Below are 19,086 nucleotides of genomic sequence, written 5' to 3'. Positions count from 1 at the left end.
AAAATAAAAGCAAAGTTTGACACCAATTAGCTACAGCTGGTTGGGAGGTCTAGTTTGCTAGCTAGGCTACTCTGGGCTCCACAACAAACAAACAAGAATGAATGAATAAATTAATAAGCTATGAGGCAAAACAGCAATGAACTTGTCCACAACAACCAAATTTATTTTTGTGTCGACCTACAGCAACCTTAGTGCTTTACACCGCTGGAAAATGAATTAACATACAGAATACAAATGAAAACAAAAACGAGGAAAAATGTGAAGAAGTCTGAACAAAGAAAGTTTGAAAATATTTTCCTTCTAATAATTTGCCCTCCTTTTCTTAGTTCAAGAATATAATGTCACCCAGCGCCTTGCATTAGTCAGCTTCCTGAGGATGAAGATCGTTTACAGGTTCTCCTTTTATTATGAAAAACCCACACAGGATGATGAGGATGATGGTGATGATACGTTTTTGCTAGCTTCATATTGCCCCGAGGAGCGAACGCAACACTTGCTCCTTATCTTGAACAGTCACAAGTATAATAATTTACTGCAAGTCTCCTTTAAAAAAACTGTAAAAATAACTTCGGTTGTTTTCCTTCCTTCCTGGAAACGTACTTGTTGTAGTGAGACTTTGAACTCCTTTAACAAACCCAATGCAAATAAGGCTTGAAACGCCCTCCCGCAGACTCCTCCTCTCCCGGAGTTGTCCTGGGAAACACTAACAACTGGAAGAAAGTGCGTCCTGTTGTTGGTGAACGGACTGACGGACTCTCATCCACTTCACACCGCTAACTTCTGAAGATCTCGGCCCAGCTCCAGACACTGGCAGCCCATCCATTGGGAGGATTATTATGCGTCCAAAAGCCGCTGCTGCTTCCTCACACTGCGCTTCATCAGCTTGAGGTAGGAGCAGTCATTTATGTGTAAATTGTAGGCTGGTGCGAACACACCGCGGCGTGTCTTCGCTTCTCTCGGTGGCGTTTTTACATGGAGAGAAGTAGCTCAATGGCTGCTGGACGCTGGGCTTTAACTTGTTGCTTGGTAGCCATGACATCCTCATTCACAGCCTGCGGGGCCAATGTGGGAACTTCTCACGTTTCTGTGAACTCAGCTACACGGCAGACCCACAGTAATGTGAAATGATACGAAACAATAGTAATACAGGAGATTCACAACAGTATGCTAACATGAGTACAAGCCAGACCGTTAACGCTACGTGAAGGCCATTAAGGGATATTAGTATTCAACGTTAGCTTTCAACGTTAGCACATTCAGAAAAGGCAGTTAGCTTGATTAAAGGCGATATGGAAAAGTAAAGACATGTACGGAGAAATAACCCCTTAATACTCATATATGCTTGCACACATTCACGTTTGGGCAAGTCATGTGATCTTGAGCCACTTTTCATGCTGATAAAGTCAAACTAAGGTAAAAATTTTAAGCTTTAATTCTCAAGTGATTCTGCCAGAGACCTGACTTAATTGCATTGCATAATTAATCAGTACAGCTCCACGTTTGGTTTAAAATCCCTTTGTATAACTATAGTGATGGATAAATGATAAATACTGATAAATTGCTCTGCCTTAACTGTCCATATTGGAAACCTTCCAGTAAGCTCATTAAAGTCATGATAAAGTCACTGCTTGGCAGCACAGTCACACTTCAGATCTCCATGGGGCTCTTTCTTTTTTTCATCAAGGAAGTTCAACTGCACAAGCTTTATTTATCATGCTAGTGGGAGGATCTGCACACATGTGAAGAAAACAGTGGCCTACTAATTCATTTACACTCACTTGACCTCACCCACTTAAACGCGTTCAAAGGGCCAGGCGCATAAACATGGCCGCCCTCTGGTTTCCCATGTTGTAACACACCCATAGCTCAGAAGTCACATCTTCTTCAGGATTGCTTGGACCATATCCCACTCAGTCAGAAGTTGTGCAGTCTGCTCTGGTGAAGATGCTCAGCAGCTAGTTTAAACGGGGACGCTGCTTTACCTGGTTTACCTTCACCTGCTCCTTGGATCCCACACGAATGTCTCGTCTTAAATGATCCTCTGTTTTAACCAGTAATCTGAGAGAAGTAGCAGAAAACTAGCAGAATGTGAAGGAGCAGCTGGCAGGATTTGAGGATCTGGAGCCTGTTTTATTACCTCCTACCTCACAGAAATGTTTATTTTTAGTCAGAGATTGTGGACTACAAAGACTTTACACGGTTGTTAACACTCCTCCAACATCGTTGCGGGACCATCGTGCGCACTGGTTTGGGCTCGTTTCGTGACTGTTTCTCTCGCTGTCATTGCAGAGACTTCTTACATTCAGGGTCAACTGAATATCTGACTGCGTCTCCATGCGGATGCTTTTCATTGTGGCATTGGCCTGTAAATCAGAGTCACTGCCTTTGAATGCCGGCGTTCACCATCCTCAGATCTGATCTGAGGAAACACTGTGTTTCTGACTCCTTCCTCAAGCTTCCCAAGGGTGTGTCTGATTTACAGTAACACTTCAGATACTTTGTTAATTTTTAACTTTTATGTCCTAAAGGAAATTTGTTTGAGCTTCACACAAACACACAGTCCCAAACTGGGAACTCCCCAATACAGCTGCAGTGGTCTACTGGTGGCAGCGACAGAGCAGGTCCACCGGGGGCCTCTGCTTTTTCGCCTGTTGGTCGTTTGTAGACATCCATGGATTTGAACCACCAATCACCCAGTTCATTAACCATCCTTTGCCACATTTTGACTCTGCCCTTTACTGCCATAATGCAGTATACTTGTCTGCTTGTCTAATTTGGACACTTAAGGTTAAAAGGTCACAAATGTTTACTGTTCAAGACCTCAGCATTAAATGAAAAAAAAAAAAAAAAAAAGCACAGTGCGGTGTAGTGTAGGTATAATTTTTTAATCACTGGATATCTGGAATGACACTCAATCTGCAAGGAAAGATGAAAGTAAGAAATTCTCAATTGCAGTTTGGACTGTCAGGGGAGAGGGGACACACGACGCTTCCATTAAACAAATGCTCATTTGTCTACACTGTTTGTCTCTTCCAACAAACTTTGGGTTCACTTGTGCGGCCGTCCCAGCCAGAAATATGTATTTAGCTCCAGTACAAGAGACAAATGAAAGAGGAGTCGGTCTCCCATTTAGAGTACTGTAAATTACCATGAGGATTCTGCTGGCTCCAAGCTGAACCCAGCCAATTTCTCATCTTCACAAACCCCCTAATTTAATGATGATGGAGGATATGCACAGTGTCAGCCTTGTAATTACCCTGTATTTAGTATAGAATGGAAGCATTAGGGGAAGTCTTACAGGTACGAGATCATGATGCAGTGCTGTCTCGGGGATGGGTTTTGTGTGCCTGGGAGGGCTGAATTCCCTGCTGATATTCACAATAAAGCCTTGACTTTGTTTTTTGTTAAGACTGGAATCGCTGGAATCCTCTCAGCAGGCCAAACAGCAGCCACACTCACCGTTCCAAAACAGCAGCCATGTCTGCAGCTTGTGCAAGTGTTGTGCCCTGGAGTAGTGTCTCTTCCCTCCAGGGACTTATCGGCCAGACTCTGTCGTTAATTGTTACTATGCCTGTGGTGCCAGCACATCTTTCTACAAAGAAATGTTAAAAACTTTGCCAGTCTGGACTTGTGTGTCAGTTGCTTCCAAATCTCTAATGTCCAAATGTGCAGCAGGTAGATATGATGGTGGATCGAAAGGCCATCCTGCTACCAACGGGAGGGAGGGTGTGATGTGAAATTTTAGGACAATAATACAGATACACTTCCTGAGTTGTGGCACCAATACCAATATGATGCCATGCAAGAACTTAACCCGAGTAAAATTGTCAAAATGTTGATTTAAATCAAATTTCTGACACATTTTTTGGTTGATACCAAAAAGGTATGTGTGTGTACATTATTGTGCTGTGCACTGACCATGACACATTATTGTTTACATCTGCCTTCTGGTTGTTCAGATTGTACTAATACATAAAGTGTAAGGTCTAATGATGATGATGATGTGCTCATCAAGTGGTCTGTGGACTTGCCTTTTATTGCGGTGTGTAAATGCTAGAAATAAAGGATATATGTATAAATGGATAGAAATAAACCTTTGTATGCTGACCAGCAGGAACCAAATGCAAAATGAACAGAAGGCAGGGGACTCGAATCCAACCATGCAAATAGATGCTTGCAAAAACTGGATTGTCAGGATGGATGGGGTACAAAGCAGCTGGGGTATTTACTGTTGGGCTCAAAGCTATCTGGAGGAAGTCTTTTCCTGTATACATACTGAAGTCAGATTATGTCATATGATATGTATACAGGGAATGTTTCCTAACTGTGAACGTAATCTTGTCATGCACAAGGTACGTGTAATACCAGGTATATAGAAGGCCACTGAGCCTTTGTCGGCTCACTCAGGGGTTTCTGTGCTGAGCAGTGAAACAAACCTGAAGTTTGTTTCTTTTCTTTATGGTCCACAAACGTGTGTTGAGATAGCCGCACTGCAGGAGTCTTCACTCCATGTATCTCAGCTGAATCTCTGCAGTTTTAGGACTTTTGTATTGATTGCGTTTGAGTCACGCATATAAGCCATTTTCCTCAAACACACATTTAAAGCAAAATTTGAGATATCCAGCAGGTTGTTTGACAAATTTTACTGTCATGTGGAAGACATTTTCAGACTCCCCAAACACCAAGACTCCTCCATGCTGATAAGAAATGCAGTCTGTCTGGTGCACAGTACGTATTAAAAATGTTATGCCTTTATTAGATAGCGATAGTAGAGAGAAGGAAATTGGGTAGCGAGAGAGATGCCGCAAAGGTCCCCAGCCAAATTCAAACCCGGGACATTGCGGTTCGTAGTCAGCATCTAAACCTCAAAGACATAGAGGCGCCGCAATACAGTACATTTATAACCTGACACATACAACCGAAGAAAAGAAGTCAGTTGGAAGAGGTGTAAAAGTAACTAGGTGCAAGTACTCAAGAGCCACGAGACACTTCTACTTTACTTGAGTATTTCTTTATACTGCTAGATTTCTGAGGGAAATGATGTATGTTTGGCTCCGCTACGTTTAGATGCATTAAGATAGATTAAAAAAAGCACTATAGAAAGCTGTTAACTGAGCACTACCTTGACCAGCTGCAATTTAAGTACTGCTTACATGTTAATGCCCTGACAGGGACCATTCCTCATAATGAGTCCTTTCTCTTTTGATACTGTAATTATGTTGGGCTGCTAATAAAGGCTGCGACTAACAATTACTTTTGTTATTGATTACTCTGCCTATTATTTCCTCCATTAATAGATTTAATCGTTGAATCCATTAAAATAGTAAAACATGCTCATCACATTGTCGTACAGTCTGAGATGAGTTTGTCACATGTCTTGATTTGCCCAACTAGCCATGAAAACCCCAGAAATATTCAATTTACTGCTACGTAAGAGGAAGAAAAGCACTAAATTCTCACGTCTGAATACCCTGAACAATCTTTTTTTAAGTTTCATGCTTGAAAAATGACTTAATTAATCAATTATCAAAATCGCTGCAGATTATTTTTCTGTCAATGGACCAATTCAGTGCTCAGCTAATTGTTGCAGCTTTATGGCCAATTATTTTGCACTTACCAAAATGACAATTTGAGTGGAGGACTTCAACTTGTAACAGAGTGTTCTTAGAGTTTGGCATTGCTGCTTTTACTAAAGTAAGTGATCTGAATGCTTTTCTACCACTGGCCTTAAATCAATGCATGCTCTTCTTGTCTTAAGAGAAATGTGAATATCATTACCAACATGTAATGTATCCCAGAGTTTCCCTGTAATTAAAGGGTTGAGGTTGAGCAGCTGTTTCAATGCTGTTTCATGGATTTTTACATCAACATTGACCTTGACCCTTCCTCTAACTCTCTCACTACAGCTGATTATTTTGTCTGATTGATTGATAACGAGATAGGAGTAGTGTGTATCTGCACATGCTCCACATCACGTTTAATAGGGGGCACTGTCTGTTTAGAAGACAGACCCAGGAGAGTTGTAGGTGCACCATTGCAGTTGCAGCAGACACCTGACCTGTGGCCCTCAGGCTCCGCCTCTCGCCTCTGACATCAGGGCTTTGATCTGCCTACTGTGTGTGTTAGCACAAAGCCATATTTAGCTCAGAGTAATCAGTGTGGTGAGAGCCTGCATGCCTGCTGCTGAGGATACCTGCCAAGTATAAACACACCTGCTCGCTCTGATGGACTTAAAATGAATTTAATGTGCACCTGATAGAGTCTGCTTGCAGCCGTCGTCATCACACAGACTGGGGGTAAGGTTTCCATCAATGCCTTGCTGTGCCGCTTAGTTAGCCGAGCTTTAAAAGTTGCCCCGTGGTTTGAGGTGACAAGAGTTGGAAGACAAATTCAACAAGCAGTTTTTATGTTGTAGAAAAAACATTATGAAGTTGCACTTTGATTCTGAATGTTGTACCAATGTCTTTGTTTTGATAGTATTCCCCAGGGCAAGGTTTGACTGTGATGTACCTCCTGTGCCTAGCAATGTCTGCCTCAGCGATCAAGCGCAATGCCTTTGACAAGATGTGTGACCAGTGAGTGTACTGTTAAGTTGGGCTCTGTTTATGGGAAATTACATATTTTATGTCTGCACAGACGTTTCCTTGAAAGACAGTTATTTGTTAAAGCTTTGAATTTAGCCGAATACCGTACATAAAACTCCTGCTATCATTATTATGAAAAGCTGATATCTCCTTGAAAGGATAGAATATGGAGGCTCATTTCATTTTCAAATGGTTTTTTAAGTTGAACACAAAAAAAAATCCGTCAAAAGCTAAAAAGAAACGATCCACTTTTTTCGGATAAAGCTTTGTCATTGAGACACGTTCTCTATAATACGGAGTCTGTTCTACTTTACTCAGTTCTTTTAAGGTGGTCTCTGTGTTTCTGCTTGCTCCTCCACCTTGACTTTCTCATTTTTGGTCACATGGTTGTGCATTAAAACGCTGTAATTGGTCACGTGTAACAGGTGGTACCAGACACAGTGACAGTAACTCACAATGTGTATGATGATACAGTACATTGTACAGTACATTCAAAATGTTATTCTCAAGCCCAAATTGTGATAATCCTGATGATATGATTGTTAAGAAAGCTCCATCACAGCCACAAAAGACTTCATACTCCAGTTTTCTCAGGCCGTGCATGGCTGATCTGCATGTGTATCTTGTGTAGCGTCCCTTTAAAAAATCTGGATCGCGTGCCAGCAGTGCATACGTGATAAGACAGGATCTCGCATTCAGTGTTTTAGCTGCAGAGGTGGACGACTTCAGCACATATTTAGATCACAAGTATTTATCTCAATTAGAAATCCACCCATTCATTCATTTCCTGTTGGAGAAATAGACATTCTTGTGGGCTTAGATGCCTTTTACATGAACAGGGAACCAGTGGGGGAAGTGAGCAATTCAACACGTTACTGGGAGTTAAGTTCCCGAAACCGCCGCGGTGCTTTTAGCGTCACACTTCTTCAAAACTGGCCATTTTTGAAAGTGGGTTGGCATGAGTCATGTGGTTGTAATGCTTTGGACACACAAACGTGCATATTTGTGGGCAATTTAGAGTTTCTGATTGACCAAACTTGCATGTCTTAGCCTCACATAGAAGGGAGCAGGGGTGACGTTCATGCTGTGAGATATGGTGCTAAAAACAAAGCCAGCATGTGGCCGCTCTCAACGCTCTGGATGTCAATACTTATACTGTACATGTTGCATCGTCGCCCCATGCCCCACGTTTCAATTACAGTTGGTTTGTTAATTGAAATGATGTAACCTCACAACACACTTCAGCCGTTCCTGCAGCACGGGTAACGTTAATCTGATCGGGCCTGCTGTGAGACTGAGGTTTGCATTGTTCAGGATTCTCCAGGCTAAACCTCTTACCTCCCAAATGCGACTAACAGCCGCTTTCCTTTCCTAAAACTCTGATGTCTCTCTGTCTACCTTTGAGTTTTATTTGCTCCATGGCTCCTATTTTGTCTTCTTTTCAATGTCACTTTGTTATTTCACACTCCATGGTTGAATGAGTAAGTGCAGTACGTTGACAGTTAAATGCCATATTGATCATTTTGAGAGATTTTCTCCCAGTGTCTGCTTCTGTAAATAAGTTGAAATCCACATTGCTCACCTAGCCATCACCCATCAGCATCCTGTGAGAAATTGAATTGCCAAGTGCAGCTGAATTCAAGTAGCAGAAATTGCCCTGTTGATTTTCTAATGTTGAACATTTACACAAGGTAAAAGTAAATGGCATGTTTGTCCTTCTGCAGGATTCTGGGCCATATTGAATTTTTCAGTGCAGCACATTTAATCAAAAAGCCAAGACACCCTTCAAACGTCCCTCCAAATATTAGCACAAGCCTGTTCTTTGTGAAGGGGTCACCATGCCTAAAACACACACACTCATATTTGCTTAAAAGTGAAAACTTCAGTGTTTTGGGACATACGCTTATTCCTCTTCTTGCCAATAGTTAGAGAAGAAGAGTGATACTGCTCACGCGCCTGCATGCTAAGTGTAAAGTGAAGGCCCAGTGAAATCTGTTTCAGTCTCTCCAGATTCCATTTTATTTTCTCCAAAATTCTTTGTTTTCTGTTTTCATTTTTCAGTCTCTATTCATGTGATGGATGAAAAGAATGTCAGCAATTTAATAGAAAAATCAAAATTTAATTGAATATCGATGAAGCTGATGTAACACTACGTTGCACAGTTGACAGCCGCTGCATGCAGCTCTAATACTTGGGGTAAGTGGGTTTGATGGAGGCTACTCTCACATTCAGGCGAAGCTCCTCTTTGCTTACAGTGCTTAAGCAGAAAATGACAGTAGTTTTTTTTTTTTTTTTTTTTTTTTTTTTTTTTTTTAAATCTTGTCATTGACAAAACAAGGATACAAGTACAAGTATTTGTGTGTGTGTGTGTGTGTGTGTGTGTGTGTGTGTGTGTGCGTTCATTTGGTTTAGACGCTTTGAAAAAACACTCGTTATGACAGTTTTTGGACAGTTTCTACAATATTCTGTTTTCATTATCAAATTCCACGATTCCTCCCGTGTTTTCTGCATCCCAGTAACTGATCCCGACCAAGAAATAGTTTGCACATAACCCCCTGTAAAACAACAAATTTTAAAAATGTCAGGAGAGCATCCCATGGTGTGGAAACAGAGGGGGAGGGGGTGGCATCAGACCTGGGGAGGAGCGTTGATCAAGGCCCAGGCCCTGATTACAGGCCAGCCCCCAGTGTGCCTCACAATAAGATAATACTATCTGGGCCCACAGGTATTTGGTTTCAGTGGAGAGGGTAATAACTGTCACCAAACACTGAGGAGACCTTTCATCCCCCGGCCTTGTGTTGTCAGCCAGCATTTGTGTGCAGTTTCTGCATAGAGGCAGCTTTTGTGTGGCAGAGTGAGGTCACGTCACCACGATGGCCTCATATCTGTCCATAGACACAATAGCTACGTTTGATTAAATCAAACAGCCGTGACTATCTAAACGGTAGTCAACATGGTGTGTCCGAGTTACTGTGGTGGCGTTGTTGAGGAGGTGACGTTGCCCTGACTAATTTAGCCGTGCCCCAGAGGAGCAGAACTGATAGTGAACCGTAAAAAGAATTACACAAGGATTCAACAAACAGCAGGCGCACTTTGCTCTCTGTGGGGTTTTGCGCTGCAGAAGAATGCAGTCAGTGTACCACATGTTGTAGTGGTAAGCCAGTAACTAGTGGTTAACCAGGGGAGAAAGCATGAGAGGTTAAACAAACGTCAGAGTTAAACATCAAACCCAGCTGAGCCACACGGAGTCTCAATCCTCCCTCAGTGTGCTGCATTTGAAGGTTGGGATTGCAAACGTTATACATTCATTGAGGAAACTAGGTGGTGAATTCTTCAGGAATTTGACTGATATGGTCATCAAGAGTCTTGTGTTATGAGTCAGACATTTTTCATGTTTGGAATGAAACTTTTATTTGGATAGAAAAGGCAAGCTAGCCTTTCAGCCAAAAACGTCTTCAGTGTCATAAAGTCTTTATTTGTACTGCAGATTTAAAATGTGAAATTCGATTTAATATCCATCAAGTGCTCCATCACTTCCAAACCCAATAAAGTGTGTGACATGGTAAAAACAGGTTGGTAATAAAATAATAAAAGGAAGTGAAGAGGAGTTAAGATGAAGAACTGTTGGACAGTTCAACATGAACTGTGTCTCTCACCAGGCTTAAAACCAGCATGAAAGCTCTTCCTGGCACGCTTATCTGACATTTGGTGGAGGTTTTTATCCAAAGCTCCTTACTGTACCATGAGGCCGTACAACCAAAGCAAGGGTGACCGAAGTGGGCATTGAACCCCTAAACCTGCCAGTGTTTGTCAAAGGATCTCAGTGTCATTGCTTATTAGATAATGAGTAGAATTTCATGTGGATTTTATGTCAAGACAGAGGTGCCTCTCAGTGATGTTTTGTATGTTTGTCATTTGCATGTATCAATGGAAAAATAGACCAAAATGGGCAGAAAGTGTAAAGTATCCTGGCCAGGTTGTCCTTGTCTAGTTCATACTAGAAGGGGTACACCAATATAGGTGAGGTAAACTCAGTCCTGCCCCTATCTGAGACCTAAGTGCTGTCTCTGTTGTCATCATGGAGCCCCGGTGTTGGATGACACTTCAGGTCTATATTGGGCTTCTGTCTCTCTTTACAGGTGTCTCCATGCGCTTAGCTGCAGCTTTCTTTGCGCAGCCAAATTCAAAAAGCTTCATGAAGAGCTGCCCCAGGTAACCGTTGTCCCCATAACACAAATCTGCATTGACATTCTTCTAGTTAATTAATGGCCAATGAGAGGTTTTTGACCCAGAAAGACTGCAGTATGAAGCTCTAAGGAGGGAAAACACTGCTGTAAAGTTGTGCATTGCCATATTGAGTTCAAATGATGTGTCCTGTTTTATTTCAAGTTGCCGCACTGGATTCTGAGCAGCTGCTGGCTTCCACTTTGTGCTTTTTTGGGCTTTATTATGGAAAGATTTGACGAGCACTGTGCTTTTTTTCAGCAGCAAATGTTAAAATTCATACCCAGGAGTTAGTTATTACAGGTCTAAGCTCCAGGTCTCTGCCTCTGCAGGAGAGGTGTGATAGTCGGTTTTGTGGAAAATGTTCAACAGTTGGGCATTTACAATGACTAGTGAGTTAAAAAGACACGTCATGATACAAGTAGATGCAAATAAGTCTATTAAAGTTCCATAATATTTAAAGCATGTTAACAGTGAGTCACGTACATTTTTGGACAAGTCCATTAAGAACAATGAGATGCAGTGTTGGTCAGTTTATTTCCCAGTATTGATGCCGTTTTGTTGATACGATTAGCAGGCAGCCATCAACCAAACTTCAGTGTGATAATGACTCTTTAAATGGCTCTTTAAATTTTATGCTGTCAATGAGCACTTAGGTCACTGTTGTGGGTAGAGTTTGGTTAGCACCTTTGCGTCATCCATGAAACCATGCTGTTTATTTCCTGAAGCATTTTGGTTTTGAAATACTCAAACAAGCAGCTGAAGAACCCTGACCTTCACCTACCATGTGCATTTGTTTTAACAATTTAAGCACATGTGGCCTTTGGACAGGAGGACTCAGATGTCACTAGAGGAAGTCTCTGGGGGAGTTAAACAGAGAGAAAAGATTATATTGGTGCCATCATGGGCCTCTAATCACCTCTGATCTACCCAATGTGTATTGTTCCTATCACCAATTCATTGTTCCCGTGCAGGTTGTAATGTGATCAGATCTATAGTGAATTCTCTCTGATCTCTTTGATTTATTTTGAGGTACAGGCCTTCATGCATTTCGGAAGGAGTAACCTGACCCATAATGTAGGTTAATTAGTAAATGTAATGTGATTCATTCTTGGAGTCTGACAAGAGGTAGGATTAGGCGTGTCAACAGCATTTATTTGGCAGAAAAACAAATACATGCAAAAGTACATGCAGCACGCAGCAGAGGCGGCTTTTGTGAAACAACACAATCAGTTGAGCTTGTGTTGCTGTTTGAAGTGTGGAGATAACGTTAGCTCTGGCTATGTGAGACTACACCAAAAGCCATGTGAAAAAACAGCATTCAAGCTACTGCTCTGGTTATTTAATTGGATTCAAGTGAGGCTTGACATTCACACAGTTTCTCTTGACTCTCCCCCAATATTGAATATGCCAACATTGCTCCAGTGTGTGGGTCTACAATAGATGCTACTTGCCACATTAGCCGTTGAGCGTGCTAACGCCAAATTCAACACGCTAACAAGGAAAATAGACAGTTAGGCAACATAGAAATGTTAAAACTTACAGTTTCCAAGTTTGACGTCGGTATCAATCCATCCTTCAGCTTCAGGTTTGAGGTGACTCCTGCTTTGCACTGGCCCTCAAAGCAGTCTGAAATAAAATAATTAGCACACACATAACGTTATAACTGTTAGAGTTTTCCTGTTGTTGTTGTTGTTGTTGTTGTGGGGACATTTCCATCAAGTCAATCCAGTGGGTCTACACTTCCTCAGTTGGTGGGAGTAGATTGTGTTGGTTCCTGCCGCTAGCAACAGAAACACTGGCATGCTTTGCTCATAATGTTACCTTCCACATCTTTGTGTTACTGCAGTCGGCCTTATAGTGAGGAAAATAGTAATTAGTGGATGTAACTCGGTTCGAGGAGTGTGCATGTAGCCCTCTACCTGCATGTTATGGCAGCCAGAGATAAGCACACTATTTTTACATACGCTAGAACTTTTATCACGATAATGACAGTATTGCAAAATCCATGATGTGGCAGAATGTGACACTGGTGACGGTAATGAAACAGGTATACCCACCCCTTCTGTAAATAGAACTTTTGTTTGTTGACTAAAAAACTCCACAGTGCAATCAGGTATGTCAAAAAGGCACCTCATCCATATAACTAGACTCAGTGATGCTGTTCTGTGGCTTACTGTATATCAGACCCAAACCAGTGTGAAATTGACTGTGACATTTACCTTCATTGGATGCACCTCTGCCCAGGGGAGAATCATCCGATCATGTATGCTGGCATGCTGTTGAGTCCCACCAAGCACAAGGGTCTGAGAAACCTTGTCACAGACACATTTACAAACAAAGCTGCAGGGAAAGTGTATTGAATAAGGTAACACACGGTAGTCATGGTCTGTCCTGTGCATGTGGTCATGTTGCGGAATCCTCAGCTGATGATTGGGAAGGGTGTAGTCTGATTAATGAGTTGTGAAGCTAATCCTATTCATCCTCCCATTCATGCTACAGTCTCGTGGCTATTATGGCTTATTCTGATGGGACCTGTGGAAGCCATATCAGGTCCATTCGCAACCCTGACTCTGCGTGTCATCCCTCCTATTCCAGCATTGAGGGGCCCTTTTGTTTCTTGATTTATTGGTCCATTTGTGACAACTGTGCACTTGAATGTGGCTGGTGTCCTGCTTCTTTGTGGCCTTCCTGCTGCTGAGGAAGAAAATTCTGTTTTTAGCAGCGGTTCAAAGGCAGTTTCTGCCATAATGGAGACTCTAAGGAGCTCAGCTAAGGGCTGGTTGCACCCAGTGTTTTAGGTGGAGTTAATGGGTTGTGTAATCTCTGTAAGCAGGTGTCGGGTGGCCGTAGGGTGAGCTTAGGGGATGTCCTTTCTCAAGGTCCTTATGTTACCAGAGAAGGAAACTTCATTGGGTTTGGATACATGGTCTTTCCTTGAAATGCATGGATGATTTGCAGGTTTGTATTTACCCATTTTGCTTGAAGAAGCAAATCAGAATCTAAGAAATGCAAGTTTGATGGGATGATTTGGTGCAGATGTTGGGACAGTCACTGTCTGATGATGATGGGTTTTTAATAAAAAGTTTGACTCAGACTCATTCCTCTGTTAAAGGTTACCCTAATATTGGCCTCTGTTTAATTGAACTTTGGCTTTGTGAAAAACAAGAGTGTAAATGTAGGATGTTTATGTTTTGACAAAATAACTGGTAGAAGGGTTTCTAACGTCTTCAGTTTCACCGTTAACGGATATACCTGACATGTACACTGCCACGTGACATTCAGGTATTATCTACAGCACTAAGATACCTTTGTTGCAGTGCATTGCCCGGAACTTGTGTACCTCTGAGAAAATACTGCAGCTTTTTGTGAAACAGCAATAAGTGTATTGAGTCTTGTCACTTCTGTAGTTTCCATAACAGCAATTGTTAGAAATGACGTGTACATGTAGCTGTTCTGGAAGTCCCCTGTGTACTTTCTTAATGATTATTACTGCCCAAGAGGAACTGTTTGACCAGATGAACTGTCACACCCACATGCCGACGATGGGCTTGAGAAAATAGATTCAAGGCAGTCTAGGAAACAGATATCAAACCCAAATTAAGGGCTATTTTTGATGTTATCATAGAATCAAGTGACTGTCTTATGAAAGAGTCTCTTGTAGTAATGAACACAGAGACTTCACACAGCTTGTAGCCTCTTTTGCCTCATTGTTTTACTTTGGTTTGATTTAGCGTTGAATCCCACCTCTCTCATCAACCCCCTGTATAACAGTCAGTATACTGTCCCATCAAAAAGGTTTGGATGACATGCAGCCTTTGTACGCAGGGCACGCCCTCTACCAGGAGGGATACCGGGGCGCCCTACGTTAGCCTTAACTAATTTGCTAGCCACATCAGCTTGGTAAGGCTGTCTTTCTGTGTGTTTTCTTTTTATTTTCTTTCTGCCTCCTAATCCCTAATATTGAAAATTTGATTAGTCATATACTAACAACCAATGCATCAGTAGTACCTGCAGTTTTTGAATTGCACTATAAAGCAAAAGATAGATATAAGACTTGTTTCTTGTTTATTCAGGAAAGTTGGTTTGTAAAATTGTTTTGTGTTTATATAAACCACTTTGTGAATTGTCCACAAAGCATTAACATTTCTGGCTAGACTGGCTAACTATCTTAGCTTGACAGTCACACTAAAGTGGAAGTTTTGGAAGTGTGCTGTAATGTTATGGGTCCCTCCATGAGTCCAAAGCAACCAGTGGAGAAATTACACCTTGCAATAATGCAGTATACTGAATCAGTTTCTTTTACCTTTGACCTCCATCCCTGCATCATAGCTGAAAAAATTCTGAACGTTGAGGGAATGAGGTGGACACCCACATGGTGACGCAGTGGTTAGAGCTGGTGGCTTGCTTTGAAATAGGCAATTGTTAAAGGTCATAAGAGCTCATGTGTTTGGCTGTAGGTTCCACCTGCACACTCATTGGAATTCTAAATATCTATTAAATGGCTAAAATTTTAAATGTAAGCATTGTTTCTCTGTTTAAAAATGACACTGGCTGTTGGCAAGCTGCACTGTTAAAGAATAATTAAACCCTTCATGTACTGTTTAATACTGGCTCACTCTTTGACCAGATGAACAGTCACACCACTTATTCTGTTGTTTGGAGTGACTCAGCATTGATTTTTGTAAACATTTCTGAAACAAAGCCATGCAACACAGAAATGTTTGCTGTGCTGCCCACCTCAATTTAAGCGGTGTCAGATTATCAAAGTATTCTGATATCACACTTTTTTTGAGGACACTCCTGCAACAGCCTGGTCTGACCCACACACAGCTCAGCAGTTTTTCAAAACTCTAATAGATAAAGCTGAAACAATAATTTTTAATGGAGAAAATATCAGAGAAAAGCTTTTTTTTTTATCAGAGACAGAAGATTTGAAGTTTTAGTATAGTTTCACGTATGGGTGCAAAATTTATCCAGGCTGGTTGGGAAAATCAGAGTATTAACAACTGCAAAGAAGTGACCATGGCAGACTGAGTTGTTGTTATTCAGCTGCCAGGTGTGAATGTGTGGAGAATGTAAAGCAGGGTAGAACTGATAAAGGCCACAGAAACCTTCCTTGCATGAATAAAGGCTGTCAACTCTGTCCTCAACAGCGAAGACTGAATGTAGCAACGCACCCACTTCCTACCAAATATTTTCTTATTGTGCAATGAGTTAGGCTCACTAGTGCTCAATCAGGTGTCACGTGAATGAAATGTCAGAGGCCCAACACCTTCAGCAGTCAACAGTGATGTCAGTCTGGCGTCTTGAAGTACCATTGCGCAAGATCCCAACCCATGCCTGCTCATGTACTGTGGAGTGATTATGAAGAGAGCATTGGCAGATGACGAATGTCCAAAATACCAAAAATATAAAAGAACCAGTGAGCCTGTAGGGGACATAATGTGAGAGTCTTGTCAGTCAAAGTTGTGCATGTGGCGAAGAAGCTGGTCCCTGGCCCAGTGCACTTAAGGCAAGAGGATTAGACTCCAGAGTATTATTAGAGCTACTGATTATCCCCTTACCTGATCCGCCTAATTCTAGCTCGAGCCTATTTATTTAGCAGAAAAGAAGAAAAATGTTTGGATTGGGCTGTAGAAAGTGAATTGGCCTCGCCGCGCTTCAGCGCTCTGTCAAGTCCAACATTGACTCTTTTGGTGTTTTCTGCTGAACTCATTAGGTCCTGGCCTTTTGTCGCCGCCTCCCCCGCTGTGGGGTTCATGTGATTAATGCACTGCTGACCACTGAGGCCAACAGCAAGGACTTGTTTTAGTGCCAGGAAACAGCAGACAAAAGAAAATTGTCTCTCCAAATAACTGAGGAGAATACAGGCTCTCCAAGCCGACCAGTCCCTTGACTCATTGATGAATGCAAGCAGGCCAATATCTCTTCAGGAAAGTTCAACAAAAAGGTTTCCAATCCATTTGTCCTCAAGTCTATAGCTGTTGTACATTTGTTTGGAGTAGTTACACACCCGCAGTTTCTGACCTTATGCCCAGAAAACGGCTTTGAGGGCTGCGTCCCAGACTGGGAGCAGGGAATCAAATGTGAACATGAGCCGGTAAATCCTGATAACTGATCTTTCCAGCAGAAACTCGTGTAGAAGAGGAAAAAAGTGTTTTGGTGCTGACCCCACTTTTTTCTTCTGCTTGGCAAAGAACTAATGGATGATTGGAGGAGGCAGGGTCTTCTAATGAACACGCACAAACAGGGACCTGGCTGTTGTGGTTGGATGATAAGTGTGTGTGTATTCCTGCGTGTCATTCAGTGTGTGTCTATTCTGTACTCGTGCACTATTAACCTCCAACAGAGTGTTGGGACTGCTGCCAGGGTCAAGCTTAACTGTCACCTTGTCAGCAACAATGTTCTGATGCTGTGAGAGCTCGTACACATGCATTGTGTGAAAAAAAGAAAAAAAAAAAGCCCTGATGTCCAGTGTTGTGTTATCTAGAGCTGCTTGTTCACAGGGTTTTATTGCAGCACAATACTTCTAACCTGTCATTTCACTGAGAACAACGCTGACATTTTTTAAGTTGGACCAAACCTGACACCTCATCAGGGGTCAGTACTCGTCTCCATGTTTGGTGAATAACTGTGAGCTAGCAGCAGTTGACTAGCATTATCCGAAGCACTAAGATGTACCTACAAATCGTAGCATTATCATTATTAGTTATGAAAAGAGCCTTCCTCTAGTGAAGTCCAGTATGTATGTTAAACTCTTTAGAGTAATGCAGCTTCAACATTTTGGGATGCTACACTCTGTTCTCCAGCCGGTAGCTAACTTCGTCTGTTGTTTGTAGTCGTGGCAGATATCTGGCATTTTGAGATCACTGGGATTGGCCGATGCCTGCGCTCTCAAGGCCGGTTATACAAAAAAATAAAGTTTGCAGACACAGAGACAATGCACATTTTTATTTTCAAATATTTTCTTGTGTTCTTGTGAATAATACATAAATGTTACATAAACGTTCATTGGGACCAGAAACAAACAGATGCTGCTGGGTGCTCTGACATTGTGTGCTTATTTTTTTATTAATTTATGAAGTTTACAAATTTTTGTGAAACACGGAGATGCTGCTATCTGCTCATAAATGCTGTTGTTAAGTCCACTAAAACTTTATTTTTCATTCATTTGATTACCTGTGGACAGTTATTTAGTTTGATAAAAAGTAAGTGCACCTCATGTCCAACTGCAGCAGGCAGATGTTTTCAGTAAAAAAGCTCTGATATAGCCCACCCACTGTGTGCTACCTGCCCAGAACCACACAAGAGACTTGGTTAGTGACTAGCTGATGAACATCATGGAGCATTTAGTAGCTAATGAGCCAGATATTTCCCTCAGGAGTGTGTGGATAGCAAAACAGAGCGAAAAGGATGGCTGAATATCAGACTTATATTTGTTCGAAGGCCAGAAATGCTGATGTCTTCTGCTAAATGGGCAGTAAACACATTAGCCATGTCAACTTTATCGAGGTCTGATATGTTAATGTTGTGTTCACACCTTGTTGCACTGCTCTAAGTGGCTAAAAAAATGTATTAATACTGGTTTAACACATAATCTTGTTATCATGATATACAGTGTAACACATTGCAACAGACCTCTAATTTCGTCTTCTCTTTACAGTGTCCAGGGACATGAAACTCATTCCCCAGCAAGCGCCGTTGTATGTAAGTAGCACTCTCCATACTAGAACACATACATACATACATAGAAACTCTTTTTCCAGTGTACACAGTGTACGCCGCGTAGCTGTTTTCACTCAGCCTCATAAGACCCCGTCTGAGGACTGTGTCAGTATGAGCTGTGCCTGAAAGTTCATGTGTTGCACCGTTAGGGGTGGGATGGCTTCATTCTTTTTAGTACTGTACATGGAGTTAGATGGCCTCATGTAGTCCGTTAAGAGCTCAGCTGCACATCCACCTGAAAACAGGTCTGATTAAGTAGAGTAACTTAAAACAACACGTGTCTGCAGGGCCAGATAGTGGAGAACACAGCAGTAGATTGCACGCAATTCAGCTGGTTAATGGTTTGCACTGTGCTCAATGTCCTCTATTGTGCATCTCGTGGTCACGTTTTACAAATTATCAGTTAAACAAAATAAGAACCGACTGTCTGTCGATGATAAATATAGACCCAGATTATTTGTTAGGAAATGACTAGCATGAGACAGAAACAAGACATCAGCTGATACTACAATTTGAAATTGTTCTCCCATGTTTTTATCATGGTGGTTCC

The 19,086-nt window shown here is 41.8% G+C and overlaps 1 protein-coding gene across 6 annotated transcripts in view; it reads left to right on the top strand.

Moving 5' to 3' along the window:
* The first annotated feature begins 470 nt into the window (after nucleotides 1–470).
* LOC143327462 (A-kinase anchor protein 13) overlaps nucleotides 471–19,086 on the top strand; it is a 105,613-nt gene continuing 86,997 nt past the window's right edge. For 5 of the 6 annotated variants that reach the window (XM_076742244.1, XM_076742025.1, XM_076742187.1 and 2 more), the window contains exons 1-2: nucleotides 471–888; nucleotides 18,475–18,518. In XM_076742244.1, coding sequence (XP_076598359.1) covers nucleotides 18,486–18,518 — 33 coding nt within the window. In that variant the 5' untranslated portion in view covers nucleotides 471–888; nucleotides 18,475–18,485. Of the gene's footprint in view, nucleotides 889–6,162; nucleotides 6,297–18,474; nucleotides 18,519–19,086 lie in introns of those variants that run through there. The other variant, XM_076741941.1, reaches the window with a different exon arrangement.

This window comes from Chaetodon auriga, chromosome 1 (genome assembly GCF_051107435.1).
Source record: "Chaetodon auriga isolate fChaAug3 chromosome 1, fChaAug3.hap1, whole genome shotgun sequence".
Classification (NCBI taxonomy): Eukaryota; Metazoa; Chordata; class Actinopteri; order Chaetodontiformes; family Chaetodontidae; genus Chaetodon; species Chaetodon auriga.
The sequence above is the reverse complement of the archived record's forward strand: the minus strand, read 5'-3'. Positions and strand labels throughout refer to the sequence as shown.